The 13,377-nt window shown below is 44.6% G+C and overlaps 1 protein-coding gene across 6 annotated transcripts in view; it reads right to left on the reverse strand.

The window, feature by feature from the left end:
• The window catches only part of LOC123144490 (probable protein transport Sec1a), an 87,586-nt gene extending 75,224 nt beyond the window's left edge, over positions 1-12,362 (reverse strand). For 2 of the 6 annotated variants that reach the window (XM_044563658.1, XM_044563654.1), the window contains exons 1-3: positions 12,058-12,361; positions 6,913-6,968; positions 5,969-6,050 (exon numbers count right to left, since the gene is read on the reverse strand). In XM_044563658.1, the coding sequence (XP_044419593.1) occupies positions 5,969-6,050; positions 6,913-6,968; positions 12,058-12,127 (208 nt within the window). In that variant the 5' untranslated portion in view covers positions 12,128-12,361. Of the gene's footprint in view, positions 1-5,968; positions 6,051-6,912; positions 6,969-8,190; positions 9,000-9,525; positions 10,372-12,057 lie in introns of those variants that run through there. The other 4 variants (XM_044563656.1, XM_044563655.1, XM_044563657.1 and 1 more) reach the window with 4 other exon arrangements.
• Between the last annotated feature and the right edge of the window lie 1,015 nt (positions 12,363-13,377).

A 13,377-nucleotide genomic window follows, 5' to 3' on the forward strand; every position in this document is an offset into this window, starting at 1 on the left:
TATCCACCCAAATGAAAGAATTTCGACACATGATGGTCAATCGCGCGTCTTCAACATCTTCGTCTTCAAGAGGCGCCACTCGAGTCGACACTCTTCGAACTCATCTTCCAACGCAAGTCTTCCATGAGTTCGTTCTCATCGTCGCGATGACCATCAAGATCATCAAGCTCCACAAAATCCCTTTCATGGCAATGGTTTGCACGACTGCCTTCGAGAGCACGAACGACATCGTCGCCAAGAACAAGATGCCATGGACCAAGAGGAAGCTCGACAACGCCAACGCCAAGAAAACCAAGACAGCGACGCACTACAGCAAGAGCAACAACGCCGTGAGGAACGAGCACTTGAGGCACAACTGCTCTCCGAGAAGCCAACCGCGTCGTAGAAGAGAACAACCGTCAAGTGTGTGAGCAAGAGGAAGCGCTCCAGCAAGAGCAACAAGATGAAGCCGCTCGCGTTGAGGAACGCCACGAAAGGAGGAACCGAGCACGAATCCCTTGCTCTCAGCGTCACGCTAATCAAGAAGAGCAAGAGGTTGAAGACCCACCTCCAAGACACGAGCGACGACACCATCGACATGATGACGAGCAATGCTACGCCAAGCGCAAGTTCAACAGGCCTAACTTCTCCGGAGGCACCGATCCCGAAGACTACCTCTCTTGGGCATTAAAAATGGACAAGATATTCCGTCTTCATATAACTACGACGAGGAAGAGAAGGTAGCCATGGCATCACTTGAATTCCAAGATTATATTCTCATTTGGTGGGAGCAAGTCATCGAGCGATGCCAAGAGAAAGGCGAGCAACCCATCACAACTTGGACACAAATGAAGGATGTCATGAGAGCCCGTTTTGTGCCTACCCATTATAGTTGTGATCTCTTCAAGAAGCTACAACTCCTCAAGCAAGGCACAAAGTCAGATTGCCATTATTCGAGACAATGTCAAGGAAGATGACGAGCAAACTATGGCGCGTTTCTTGAATGGACCCAACCATCCAATCAAGAAAATTGCAGATTTCCAACCGTACTCCAACCTCCTCGAGCTAGTGCACCAAGCGACCAAGGCGGAGCAACAAGTGCAAGATTACTTCAAGTACTCTTCCAAGACCTACGGTTCATATACTCAAGCTTCCACAACCCCGGCACCTCCAACAACTAATACTCGAGCTTCACCAAGCAATGCGACAAGTCAAGTTCCAAGCAACCAATGACTTCTTCGAGTCGTCCTACCACAAGCAACTACAAGCCAAGAGCTTCATCATCAACTACTCCAATGGATGCTACTGCCAAGACAAGTTTCATTCAATGTTTCACTTGCCAAGACCGTGGCCACAAGACATAACAATGTCCCACACGGCGCACCATGATCGCCAATGATGATGGCACCTACAACTCCATGAGCAAAGAAGAAATGGAAGCACTTGAGCATGTGGCCATCACCGTCAAGTGAATGAAGATGAAGGCGCTCAAGTCTTTTGTGACAATGATTCAAGCCCCGCTCTCGTTGTCTCCAAGGTCTTGACACTTCAACACCAACAAGATGAAGGCCAACGTTGCCATATCTTCCACACCAAAGCGGGCATCAATGGACGTTCCGTCAAGGTCATCATCGACGGCGGAAGTTGCCACAATTTGGCAAGCGACGAGTTATGCTCCAAGCTACAGTTGGTCAAGAAGAAGCACCCTCGCCCCTACAAGGTCCAATGGCTAAGTGACTCCGGCACCATTCAAGTGGAGCACACCATTCAAGTCTCCTTCAAGATTGGTGTATATGAAGACACATTGGAGTGTGATGTGGTTCCCATGTCCGTATGCCACCTCCTCCTTGGAAGACCTTGTCAATTCGACTGCGGCGTCATCCACAACGGACGAACCAATCACTATAGCTTCAAGATGAAGGGCAAGGAATACGTGCTTCGACCCATGTCGCCAAGTCAAGTCATCACCGACAAGCAAGCTTCAACCCATCGTGGAGAGAATAGTGAGTGAGTGAACCACCAAAAAGAGAGTGAGCGCCACAAGCATAAATTGAGTGACTCCACAATGAGCAACAAGAAAAACTTAGTGCTTTTAGCCACGAAAAGAGACATGAGGGATGTAAGTGAGAGCCCGTCGAGTGTTCTTCACTTTGTACTTGTGTGCAAAGATGAAGCGGTGAGAACTAATACTTCACAACATCTACCTTCGGTGTTTGTCTCATTTGTTGCAGGAGTTCGCGGACGTGTTCCCCGATGAGCTACCTCCAGGACTTCCCCCACTTCGCGAAATCGAACACCGCATCGACCTCGTTTCCGGCACACCTCTACTAACAAGGCACCATACCACGTCAACCCCGACGAGACAAACGAGATCCAAAGGCAAGTCCAACATCTCATGGAAAACGGGTATGTACGCGAGAGCTTAAGTCCATGTGTTGTTCCGGTTATTCTTGTGCCTAAGAAAGACGGCAGTTTTCGCATGTGTTCCGATTGTCGTCCCATCAATACTATCACCGTTCGGTATAGACACCCCATTCCACGCCTTGATGACATGCTAGATGAACTTAGTGGCGCCACCATTTTCTCAAAAATTAACCTTAAAAGTGGCTACTGTCAAATTCGCATGCAAGAGGGTGACGAATGGAAACGGCTTTTAAAACCAAATTTGGTCTATATGAATGGTTAGTCATGTCTATGGGATCTCAAGCACCTAGCACTTTTATGTGTATGATGCACTATGTTCTTCGCAAATATATTGGCATTTGCGTTGTGGTATACTTTGATGATATACTTGTGTTTAGTCAATCTCTTGAAGATCATGTCAAACATCTTAGAGATGTCTTGCAAGTTCTTAGAAACAAGCGACTTTACGCTAACATGGAAAAATGCACTTTTGGTGTTGATAAGCTTGTTTTCTTGGGCTTTGTTGTCTCTTCTAAGGGTGTTCAAGTTCATGAGTTGATTGACGCTATTAAAACTTGGCCACAACCAACCAATTTGCAACAAGTGCGTAGTTTCCTTCGCCTAGCCGGTTTCTATCATCGATTTGTTAAAGATTTTAGCACTATTGCATCACCATTACATGCTTTGAGTAAGAAGAATGCATCCTTCATATGGGGACCCTCCCAAGCTACCGCATTTGATGAGCTTAAGAATTTGCTTACGAATGCTTCATTATTTGCCTTACCTAAAACTTTTGAAGTGCATTGCGACGCTAGTGGTAATGGCATAGGTGGTGTGTTAATGCAAGAGAAGCGACTCATTGCTTATTTTAGTGAAAAACTTTCCGGCGCACAACTTAATTATACCATATATGACAAAGAGTTGTATGCTTTGGTGAGAGTTTTGCATAGTTGGGAACATTATCTTCGACCCCATGAATTTGTCCTACATACGGATCATGAAACGCTTATAAGTACCTTAAAAGGTCAAACCAAGTTGAATAAACGTCATGCCAAATGGAGTGAATTCATTAAGTCTTTTCCTTATGTCATCAAGTACATTAAGGGTAAAGAAAATGTAGTAGCGGATGCTCTTTCCTGCAAGTGCATGTTAGTTACTCAACTTGAATTGAATGTTATTAGATTTGAGCACATTAAAAGCTTGTATGCGCATGATACTTCGTTTGCGATTCCTTATGACAAATGTCAAGCTAACAATTTTTGGGAGCGATATTATCTCAAGAATGGCTATCTTATGCGGACTAACAAACTTTCCGATACCCGAGTCTTCTCTTCGTTTGTTGCTTTTGCAAGAAGCTCATGGTGAAGGACTTATGGGACACTTCGACCACGACAAGACCTTCGCCACGCTCTCCAAAAACTACTTTTGGCCAAAGATGTTTCGCGACATCTCACGCTACACCAACCAGTGCTCCATATGCCGCAAAGCTAAGTCTACCGCTCAATCCCATGGCCTATATATGCCACTTCCTATTTTGTATCAACCATGGGAAGATATTAGTATGGACTTTGTTCTTGGTTTGCCTAGAACTCAAACTGAAAAAGATACGGTATTTGTCGTTGTGGACCGTTTCTCTAAGATGGCACATTTTATTCTATGCAACAAGATAGACGATGTTTCACATCTTGCAAATCTCTTTTGTAGGGAGTGCCCAAGATGATTGTGTCGGACCGCGACGTCAAGTTCCTTAACTACTTTTGGAAGACGTTACGCGCCAAGCTCGGCATCAAGTTACTCTTCTGATCGTACCATCCACAAACCGACGGCCAAACGGAGATCACCAACCAAACCCTCTCTATACTTCTCCGAGTGTTTATCAAGAAGAACATCAAGGAGTGGGAGGAATGCTTGCCCATCGCCGATTACGCCTACAATCACGCAAGACATTCTAGGAAGTCTCCCTTCGAGGTCGTCTATGGCTTCAACCCGTTGTCCCCATTGGACATTCTACCGCTACCACTACAAGAGCGCCTCTACATGGACGCGAGTGCATGAGCAAGTTACCTCAAGAAGATGCATGAAGATACATGTTGCATGATCGAGTACCAAGTGCACCGCCTCGCTACCAAGCGCAACATCAATAAGTACCCCATGGTGTTCAACCCCGGAGATCTTGTGTGGCTACACCTACGCAAAGACCGCTTCCCCAACGAGCGCAAGTCCAAACTCCTACCTCGATCCGATGGACCATTCAAGGTGCTAGCACGCTACAACAACAATGCATACAAGATCGACCTCCCGCGAGACAAGTACAACATGAACGACATATTCGACATATTCAACGTCAAGGATCTATCTTCCTTCCATGGTGATGAAGTTTTTGATCCGAGGACGGATCTTTCCCAAGGGGGCAGATGATGCAGAGCATCCTACGGTCATCCACATTGACCTACCTTCGTCTCTCCAAGTGCCAACTGGACCAATGACACGAGCACGTGCAAGAGCTATCGAAACAAAGGTGACTTCTCTCCTTAACGAGCTTCCGTACGAACCACGTGAGACATGACTACTACCTCAATCAGAAATGCTATGTGTGCTTAGGTATGAAGAAGGCCACCTCGGAGACACTCAGAATGAAGACCAAATCCCCAAGTACACGGTCGAAGAAGCACGACGAAGGAGACCGCTGAAATGCTACAGCGGCCAGACATCCGGCCCCTGGCCTGGATATCCTACGCCCAAGTCCAGCAGCAAGGTTGCGCTGGAAGAGCTCCAGGAGCCGGACATCCGCCCCCCCCCCCCCCCCCCGACATCCGGTCCGACCAGCCCGAACATCCGGACGCCACACAGAAATCCGATCTGAGGACACCCGAGAGCAACAGAAGTTGGGCAGATCCAGGCCGGACATCCGGCGCGTCGTGAGGCCCATGGGCCCCTCTCCTCTCTTATTCGCCCAAGACTATAAATAGGGCCTCCCCTCCTCCTAGCAAAGTATATTGAGACATTAGAGAGAGCTTTGCTCCTTGTACCTCCTTGGGGAATCAAGACCTCCAAAGGGAGAAGGATCCCCATCATAGGATCATCAAGACCTCCTAAGGGGGAAGGATCTCTCTAGATCATCAAGACCTCATCTCCTTTGGAGTGGAAAGAACTTTACCCTTGTGCTATTTTCCCTTGATTGTTCATGTTATGCTTGTGGATCTCATGTCTGCTATTCTAGTGGATGTGTGACTTGGGTTTTGTTTGAGTGATTCCTCTTGTTCTTGTTGTTTCTTCCTTTTCCCCCTCCAAGAGTGAAAAGATCATCAATTAGGATTCCAACCTACATCAAAAGGTCATTTTAAAGCATTGTTTCCGTTCCTATAATCAAGCAGCTCATTTGCTAGCAAATTTCAGTTATTCTAATAAGGCTACTTTTAGTTGGTTGGATGAGCCTCCTAACTGTATCGTCAGTAAGCTCGTAGACGATGTTTTAATAAAGCTAGCCATGACGACCTTCCCACACAAAAATGAAATACTTGTACAAGAAATGTTCGTCTTTGCACACAAAATAAATTCACGGCCAAAAAGAGATATGGCTACTTACATGAAACCCCTTCTTCTGTGATGTCTGCCATCTTACATGAGTAGGACATTATCTTGACCGTAAACTTATCCATGATAAGAACCTATAAGAGGTCATAAATATTTATTATTTATGTAAAAGAAAGTATACAAATTTTATAAGGTTATTTGCTAGAGTGAATATTAAAAATATGGTACAGCAATTAGATGTTCTCAAGATCATAACCAAGCGTTAAAAGTGTATTTGTAGTGTCTTTAATCTTATTAGAAAGGTTCATATATATGCACCAATATATATAAGATAATTAGTATATAGCCAATCAATAATTGCAACGGAATATGATTTTGGTGCCAATGGCGCCCATGCCCTGTTTATGAAAATTGCATGATGTGTAGTTTCCTAAGACTATATGATGGAATCATAGATGTGGCACCTGTCTACCTGCAAATTATCAATGTCAAATGATAAGCAGTACATGCACTGCATATGAATACTGCACGATGCAATATTTGACATTTAGGTGTATATAACATTAGATATGCAACATAGAAAATTTGTACGTGTAGTTTCCCGTACTCATCAGAGTCTGTTCCTTGGATTTAAAGCAAAGCTGGCTAGACCTAGTGAGGTTGATGCAGACAAAGACATTAATAAACTGACAGCGCTAACTATTGTTTTCCTATTTAAATCACAATAAGAGAATAACTTGCCAATGGATTATTTATATCGAAGTCGTCCATTTAAAGAAGTAATGGCCAAAGTTTGACATAACAAGCTAATAACATCAGAAACCTGATAATCATTTCTCATAATTAACACAATAGCCGTACACAAATTACAATGATCAGTAAAAATAATAAGGTATAGCTACTGTAATATCAGGAAAAAATATCTAAGGATGAGTTCTTGATATAGCAGGAAAACCATAGCAGAGATCGGTTAACATGTCCAATGGAAAAGGATACCTTCCATGCTGATTTTGAATCCTTCCTAGTCGACCTGAGCATTTCAAATAATAATCCTGCATGATCAAGAAATTTGAACCGTTTGAATAAATACAAAAATAAACTGAACCACAGCACCAGGTTCTAAAATTGCACCAGCAATTGCAAAATCAGGATAAAATAATAAATAATACAGTGTGCTGTGGGCAATAGCAATCAGAGTTAAGAAAAAGTAAGATATAGCAAAAATTTAAGCGGTGATCATCCACAGGAAAATTGCAGGCTCCCACAACTATTAACAACGTGAGAGGATGATTCCTTTATTGTCGTGACACCCACAGGAAAATGACAAGATCTGTGTATTAAACATCAACCTAGGAAGCCGGTTAGGCATTCGAAGCCATAATCATCTCTGTTAGACGCTCGACTGAATCTCTGTTAGACGCTCGGCTGAAGCAGAGAACAGCAAGAAGAGAATAGAAAAGGAAGCAGAATCAAGCGACAAGAAGAGGCGAGCGGCAAGAAGCAGATGTGAGCAGCTTACAAACAGAGGTGGAGGTGGACATGCAATCAGGGGTTAGGATAGAGATAATAGGCTGGCCATGTAGCCCACCTAGGCACAAAGTGGCCACCATCACCTGACAGATATATTCTACCAAGGCTCGCCTAATCCTAATCAGCAGTAAACAAGTGTTTGTGTGCGTGTGTTGTGTGTGTGTGGGAGGGGGGCAACACCGTATCCATGGCAACTGAGCAAGAATGGTAATCCCCACCCCCACCCCAATATTGGGTGTTTCCTTCCCTGCTGATCCTTTCCTGCACATACTACCAATGCTCCTATGCAGAATGCTCGCCCCCATGAGGAAATTCATGATAAAGCAGAAAGAATCATAATTTGTCATTCTGACAAATCATGAATGCATTCACCTTTTTCCATAGCAACACAAATATAATAAACGGTGAAGTGGAAACCCCTGAAATAAACATACAATTAATGTAAAATATATCGACGTTGTTAACGAGTATTAGTATTGGTCTAGGAGTCTGTCTGTGTTAGGCTATATTTCCTTTCTTATATCCCAAGTCAATTATGCAGCCATACCAATGTACTTTCACCATTCCCGTTCTTCGAATAAGCCCTTGTGCAAGGACATTCTTTCCCTCAATAATAATAAAGGGGCAGCCCGGTGCACATAGCTCCTGCTTGCGCAGGGTCCGGGGAAGGGTCCGACCACTTTGGGTCTTTGTATGCAGCCCTTCCCTCAATAATAGCACGCCAAATTTGAGACGGATGATTACCTCTGCAGGCATAATGTCATGATCAGGGTAGTAGACTGCTTTAGAATGTGAGCACTTAATGCAGTTGGATCTTGAACGAGTCTCCAGCTTGGCAAGAGGAAAAAAGACAAATGAAAAAGTTCAATGTCTCTAAATCCGAGACCCCCCAAGTGTTTTGGCCTTGTCCTCATATGACAGGAGACTCAGATGCGTAGGCATAAACCATGGTGGAGCTTACAACATGGCATAGAAAACATTGGGACAGCTTGTGCCACGGAATTAATCAAAATCTCTTTGCCACCAAAAGAAAGGATTTTTTTTCCATTCAACCATGAACCTTATTCCACACTCTTTCCTTCAGATAAGGCACCATTCTTTGAATTACCAACACTGGTAGGCATTCCTAGATATTTGTCAGGAAGGGACTCATTACTTGCTTCCCAGATTTGTTTAATTTCTTCCTGTATAGGTTGAGGGCACCCTTTACTGAACAAAATCAAGGATTTATCCAAGTTTATTATTTGTCCCGATGCTTGAGAATACCTGTGTAGAGCTTAGGAAACCAAAGTAGCTGCTCCACCACTAGCTTTGAAAAACACTAGGCTGTCATCCGCAAAGAGCAAGTGATTCACCGGAAGTGCCGAAGGGGCCACTTTAATACCATGGTGTGATGACTGATTCTGACTTCATAACGAGCACGTGAGGCCCTCTGCTGCTAACAAAAACAAGTATGGAGAGATCGGATCCCCCTGACAAATGCCACGAATCGGTTTAAACTCATCAAGCTTATTGCCATCAAAGAGCATTGAAAAAGATACGGAAGAAACCATGTTCATAACAGTACCTACCAATTGTTGAGAGAAACCCAATCTAATTATCATAGCTTCCACATATTGCCGTTCAACTCTATCATAGTCTTTCATCATGTCCAATTTGAAAGCACAATGCATATGTTTTGCTGATTTGTTACGCTTCATAAAATGTAAGCACTCGTGTCGTGATGATGTTGTCAGTTATTAACCGGCCAGGCACAAATGCTCGTTGTTCCTCGGAAATAATCTCAGGTGGAATTAACCTAAGGTGATTAGCTACTCCCTCCGGATGGGGATATAAGTCAGCCATGGGTTTTTAGGTCTTCAATTTGATTAGCAAAAATGTATTGTATGTCATAAAATATAATTTTAGATGTCATCGAATGAAGTTTCTAAACATTTTTTTGTGGCATATTATATATGTTTTGCTGGTTATATTGACGACCTAAATTCACGTGCGAGATTATATTCCCATCCAAAGGGAGTATAACCTGTTACACTGACTAATGCGGCGGAACTGAGAGAGAAGTTTTTGGTTATGTACCTTCGAGGTCAGGACTAAAACCGTTTTATTAATTTCTCCGACTCTCCTGGCCATGAACAACTTGGAGAATCACAGACGTCCCCTCCGCCCCCACACATATCCCAATGCTTCTGAAAAAAGTGTGCCCAACACCTTCAGCTGACCATTGAATTCTAGACCCTTGTCGCCACATAGTCTCCTCGCGATGATAAAATTACATCAACCTGTTCAGGGCCTTCGTCTCCTCCCTTGACGGGCCAACACGATTTGGAATATTTCTGAGTTCTTCCAAGCGTTTTTTTCAGATTCCAAATCTCTGTCTTAACACTCCCAAAGGTGGTGCTGCCCCACGAATGAAGTGCCATAGCCATGCCATTAAGCTTTTCCCTCACGAACCGAAGAACATGTAGCGTGGTCCTTCCGCGCTCTATCTACGGCTGTTTAAAATTCTCATTTGATTCCCACATAAACTCAAATCTGAACTACCGAGCAGCTCGTCCCTGATTGTGTTGGGGATGGTCCAAAGACAGCAGAATAGGACCATGGTCTGAAGCAGCCGAGAGATGTTCCTGCAGTCAACAGTAGCTAGGGACCTGTCCAGCCTGACTCGCGTATAGCCACCTCCTGCAACTTTTTTCTCAAAAGTCCAGCTTCTGCCAACATACCCAAGATCACAGGAGCTACACTCATCTACAGCCTCCCTAAAACCCCTTATTTGAGCCTGAGTTCTTTGCCCTGCTTCAACATGCTCATCTTGCCTGAGAACTTCATTAAAGTCTCCCCAACATGACGAAGGGAGGTCACTTTCCGCCTGAATGTCACGAAGAGTATCCCCTTTTTTATATCTCTCCCGAGTTTGAGTCTCTCCTACACACAAGTCATGTGCCAAGTATTCATTCCCAGCAGAGTAACATAAGAGTCAATGTGATACTTCAAAAACTGAAACTAAATTAAATATCATGGTTCCAGAACACACCTAATCCACCACTTCTACAAGAACTACTAGCTACAAAACAATTACCAAAACCTAAAGCACGAGATCAACTTTCGACCCGCGTCTTGTGCACCTGAGTTTACAAAATACACAGCACGGTTGGGGCTGTCGCGGGCAAGCCCGGGCCGTGACAGTTCCAACTGAAGAATCTCATCGCTCTCGGCGGTGCCCCACCGATGATGAGTTGGTTGATGTGTTGTCATCCTTTGTTTCTCCAGATGATGATGAGTTGGTATGCTTTGGATCTCTTTTTGCAGATGGGCTCGGCGGCACAACAGCAGCTGCATTCCCCAAGGACTCAACTTGATGCACTAAAGTACCCACTTCATATGCTGCCCCACCCTGCACACCGTCCGGGGTGGTAGGCTTCTCAGACGCTGCACCTCGTTTCCTGTTAGGGTCTTTATCATCCATGTCTGCATCTGTGCTTTGTTCTCATCACCATCAGATGAAGGATCCTCCTCCATACTATCATATGTACCAAGTGCACCATAATGTGTGGATTTCGGCACCTGGATTGGCACTGCCTAGGAAGGGCTGCCTAAAAATTCCTTCCCCATACCCCATAATGTGTGGGTTTCGATACCTATATTAGCTCAAACATTTTCTCACTATTTCTTCATAAATAATATCCTCATTACACATGAAGATATAAATATGAAGTAAATAGTCTAATTTGGAAATATGGTTTGCCTACTACTCAAAAAGACCTCCTTGCCATTCAGGTTTCGGGGAATGGGGGATTACCTCGTTGATCATCAGGCTCACAGCTTGGTGGACCTACAAGCAGAGAAACGCGGCCATCTTTGATAGCGAGCAGCCCAACATCACCGGCCTGCCCAATGCTACCCGAGCTGGGTCTCGTTGTGTTGGCAAGGGTGGTGGCTCGCGACGCTTCTTCCATCGACACCTCGCACTTAGGAGCAGGGGCGTGGCATTGTAATCAGCGTCGTTTATAAGGCGGTAAAGCAACCTAAGGCGAGCACCACCCGCTCTGACACCTACGTGCCTAAAGCGGGCACTTAGGCACCTAAAGCAAGCATATTTCTAAGGCACTGACAGGGCGCCTTGTCGCGTCTAAAGCAGGACACCTTATAAATAATCAGGGTATTGCCCTATCTCGGGATTGTCAACTTTTTCTTCTATCAATGCATCTAGACGCAAAGCTTTTGTGTTTCCTTGGGGGAAAAAGAGATGTGATGTCCCGATTGTCCAGTGTGTTAGCTTGCCCCATAATCCATTAGACATGATCTCCGTATATTAAGAAGCACATACTCGAGCAACAAATATAACGAAACAAATGGCTACCCAACTGACTGATACGACTACAACTCACAGTTCAACGGTAATGAAGCATTTTGAAGACCTAAAGTTAAAGGCAACAAACGTGTACAATAACCAACTCCGCTATGAGCCCTAAACAACAAGTTTACGCGACCATGCCAATTTCTCAACTCCACAAGCAGCTAGATCCAGCGGCCCAGTTCCAGTGACAACATTAGGCAAGCAAATCATAATCAGAAGAGGCGGGGGAGGAGGGGAGCAAAAGGAGTGGTTACGGTCTCGTGTGATCTGCCGGAAGCTCCGGCGGTCGCCTCCCTGCGAAGAGGAGTCCGAATCCAACGACATGCCGCCGGGAGATCTCACCGCCTCCCTCCGGTGACGAGGCCGTAGGGTAGAGACAACCCACGGCTTTAACTTGCTGAAGTTGGGTGCGATCGGAGGACACGAAGTAGAAGCAGAAATTGGGGTGTGGGAGAATATGCAGCGACCGCGTGCGAGAGGAAGAAGAAACGGGAGTACGAGGCTCCCAAGACCACCAAGACCAAGACCGTCATCGGCCGCCACCGGCGCAGGAATTTACCAGGCTGCCCCGACAGTCGCCATTTCCATATCCTGCAGTCTCTTAGACTTTGTTTTTTTAGAGTACGCCAATCCATATTTTTATAAAAAAATAATGTTAATTATAAAAGCGGTCTATTGTAGATGTGAATATCCACAAAAGCTCGAAGCCACCTTACATAAAAAAAGTCATTCTCTCACAAAAGGGTTTAAACCACCAACACCAAGTCCTGCTTCGCTCCATTCTTTGATCTCGTCTAAGGCTAAGTCTACCAATTGCCTCGCCGTCCGTTGTTGTTGTTGCCTATTGAAGACCCTAGCGTTCCGTTGTTTCCATGTCAACCAAGCGGGTACCAATCACGAAGGAGTCAAAACCTCGCCGAGCCTTGCGTGAGAATTTGGTTCTTTGGCGAAACCGTCAATCTTGGAACAGGGATGTCAGCATTGATCTGTAGCCTGTCCCAACACCCATGCCAGACCTCCCTCGCGTACACACTGCCCAAGAATATGGTCCACGTTGTCCTTTTCCTGCAAGCAAAGGAAACAGGGAGAGGGTTTGTCCTGAAACCCATGCCTGGCACGACGGTCTGAAGTCCAGAGGTGGTATTTGGTTGTCAACCATGCAAAAAAATTGCACGGTAATATTTGTCTCATTCATATCATCTTTTTACCTAATAATAAAAGATGAATGCTTTCATAGTTCTTCATCCATCATCTCTTTATATCCGTTGATTTTATATTAACAATAATGACCGAGATTTAATTGAGCAATCCTCATGTCCTCGTTACGTCATCCTGCCCCGGTTCGTTCGTTAGTTCATCCTTATGATTGCTTGTTGAGTCCAAATCAAATACGGTACTAGATCATTGTTGGCGCGCGTTGCTGCGTCCATTTTGTCTCAATAGTTTAATTGTTATATAAGGATAGAAAGAAAGATGTTCCAATTTGTTTAGTATAATGCATTTTCTCACATCATTTTGCAATTTAAGCGATATGTTTCTATCTCTATTGACGTCGTATTGGTTTCTAAAACAAA

Source organism: Triticum aestivum, chromosome 6D (genome assembly GCF_018294505.1).
Source record: "Triticum aestivum cultivar Chinese Spring chromosome 6D, IWGSC CS RefSeq v2.1, whole genome shotgun sequence".
NCBI classification, from domain to species: domain Eukaryota; kingdom Viridiplantae; phylum Streptophyta; class Magnoliopsida; order Poales; family Poaceae; genus Triticum; species Triticum aestivum.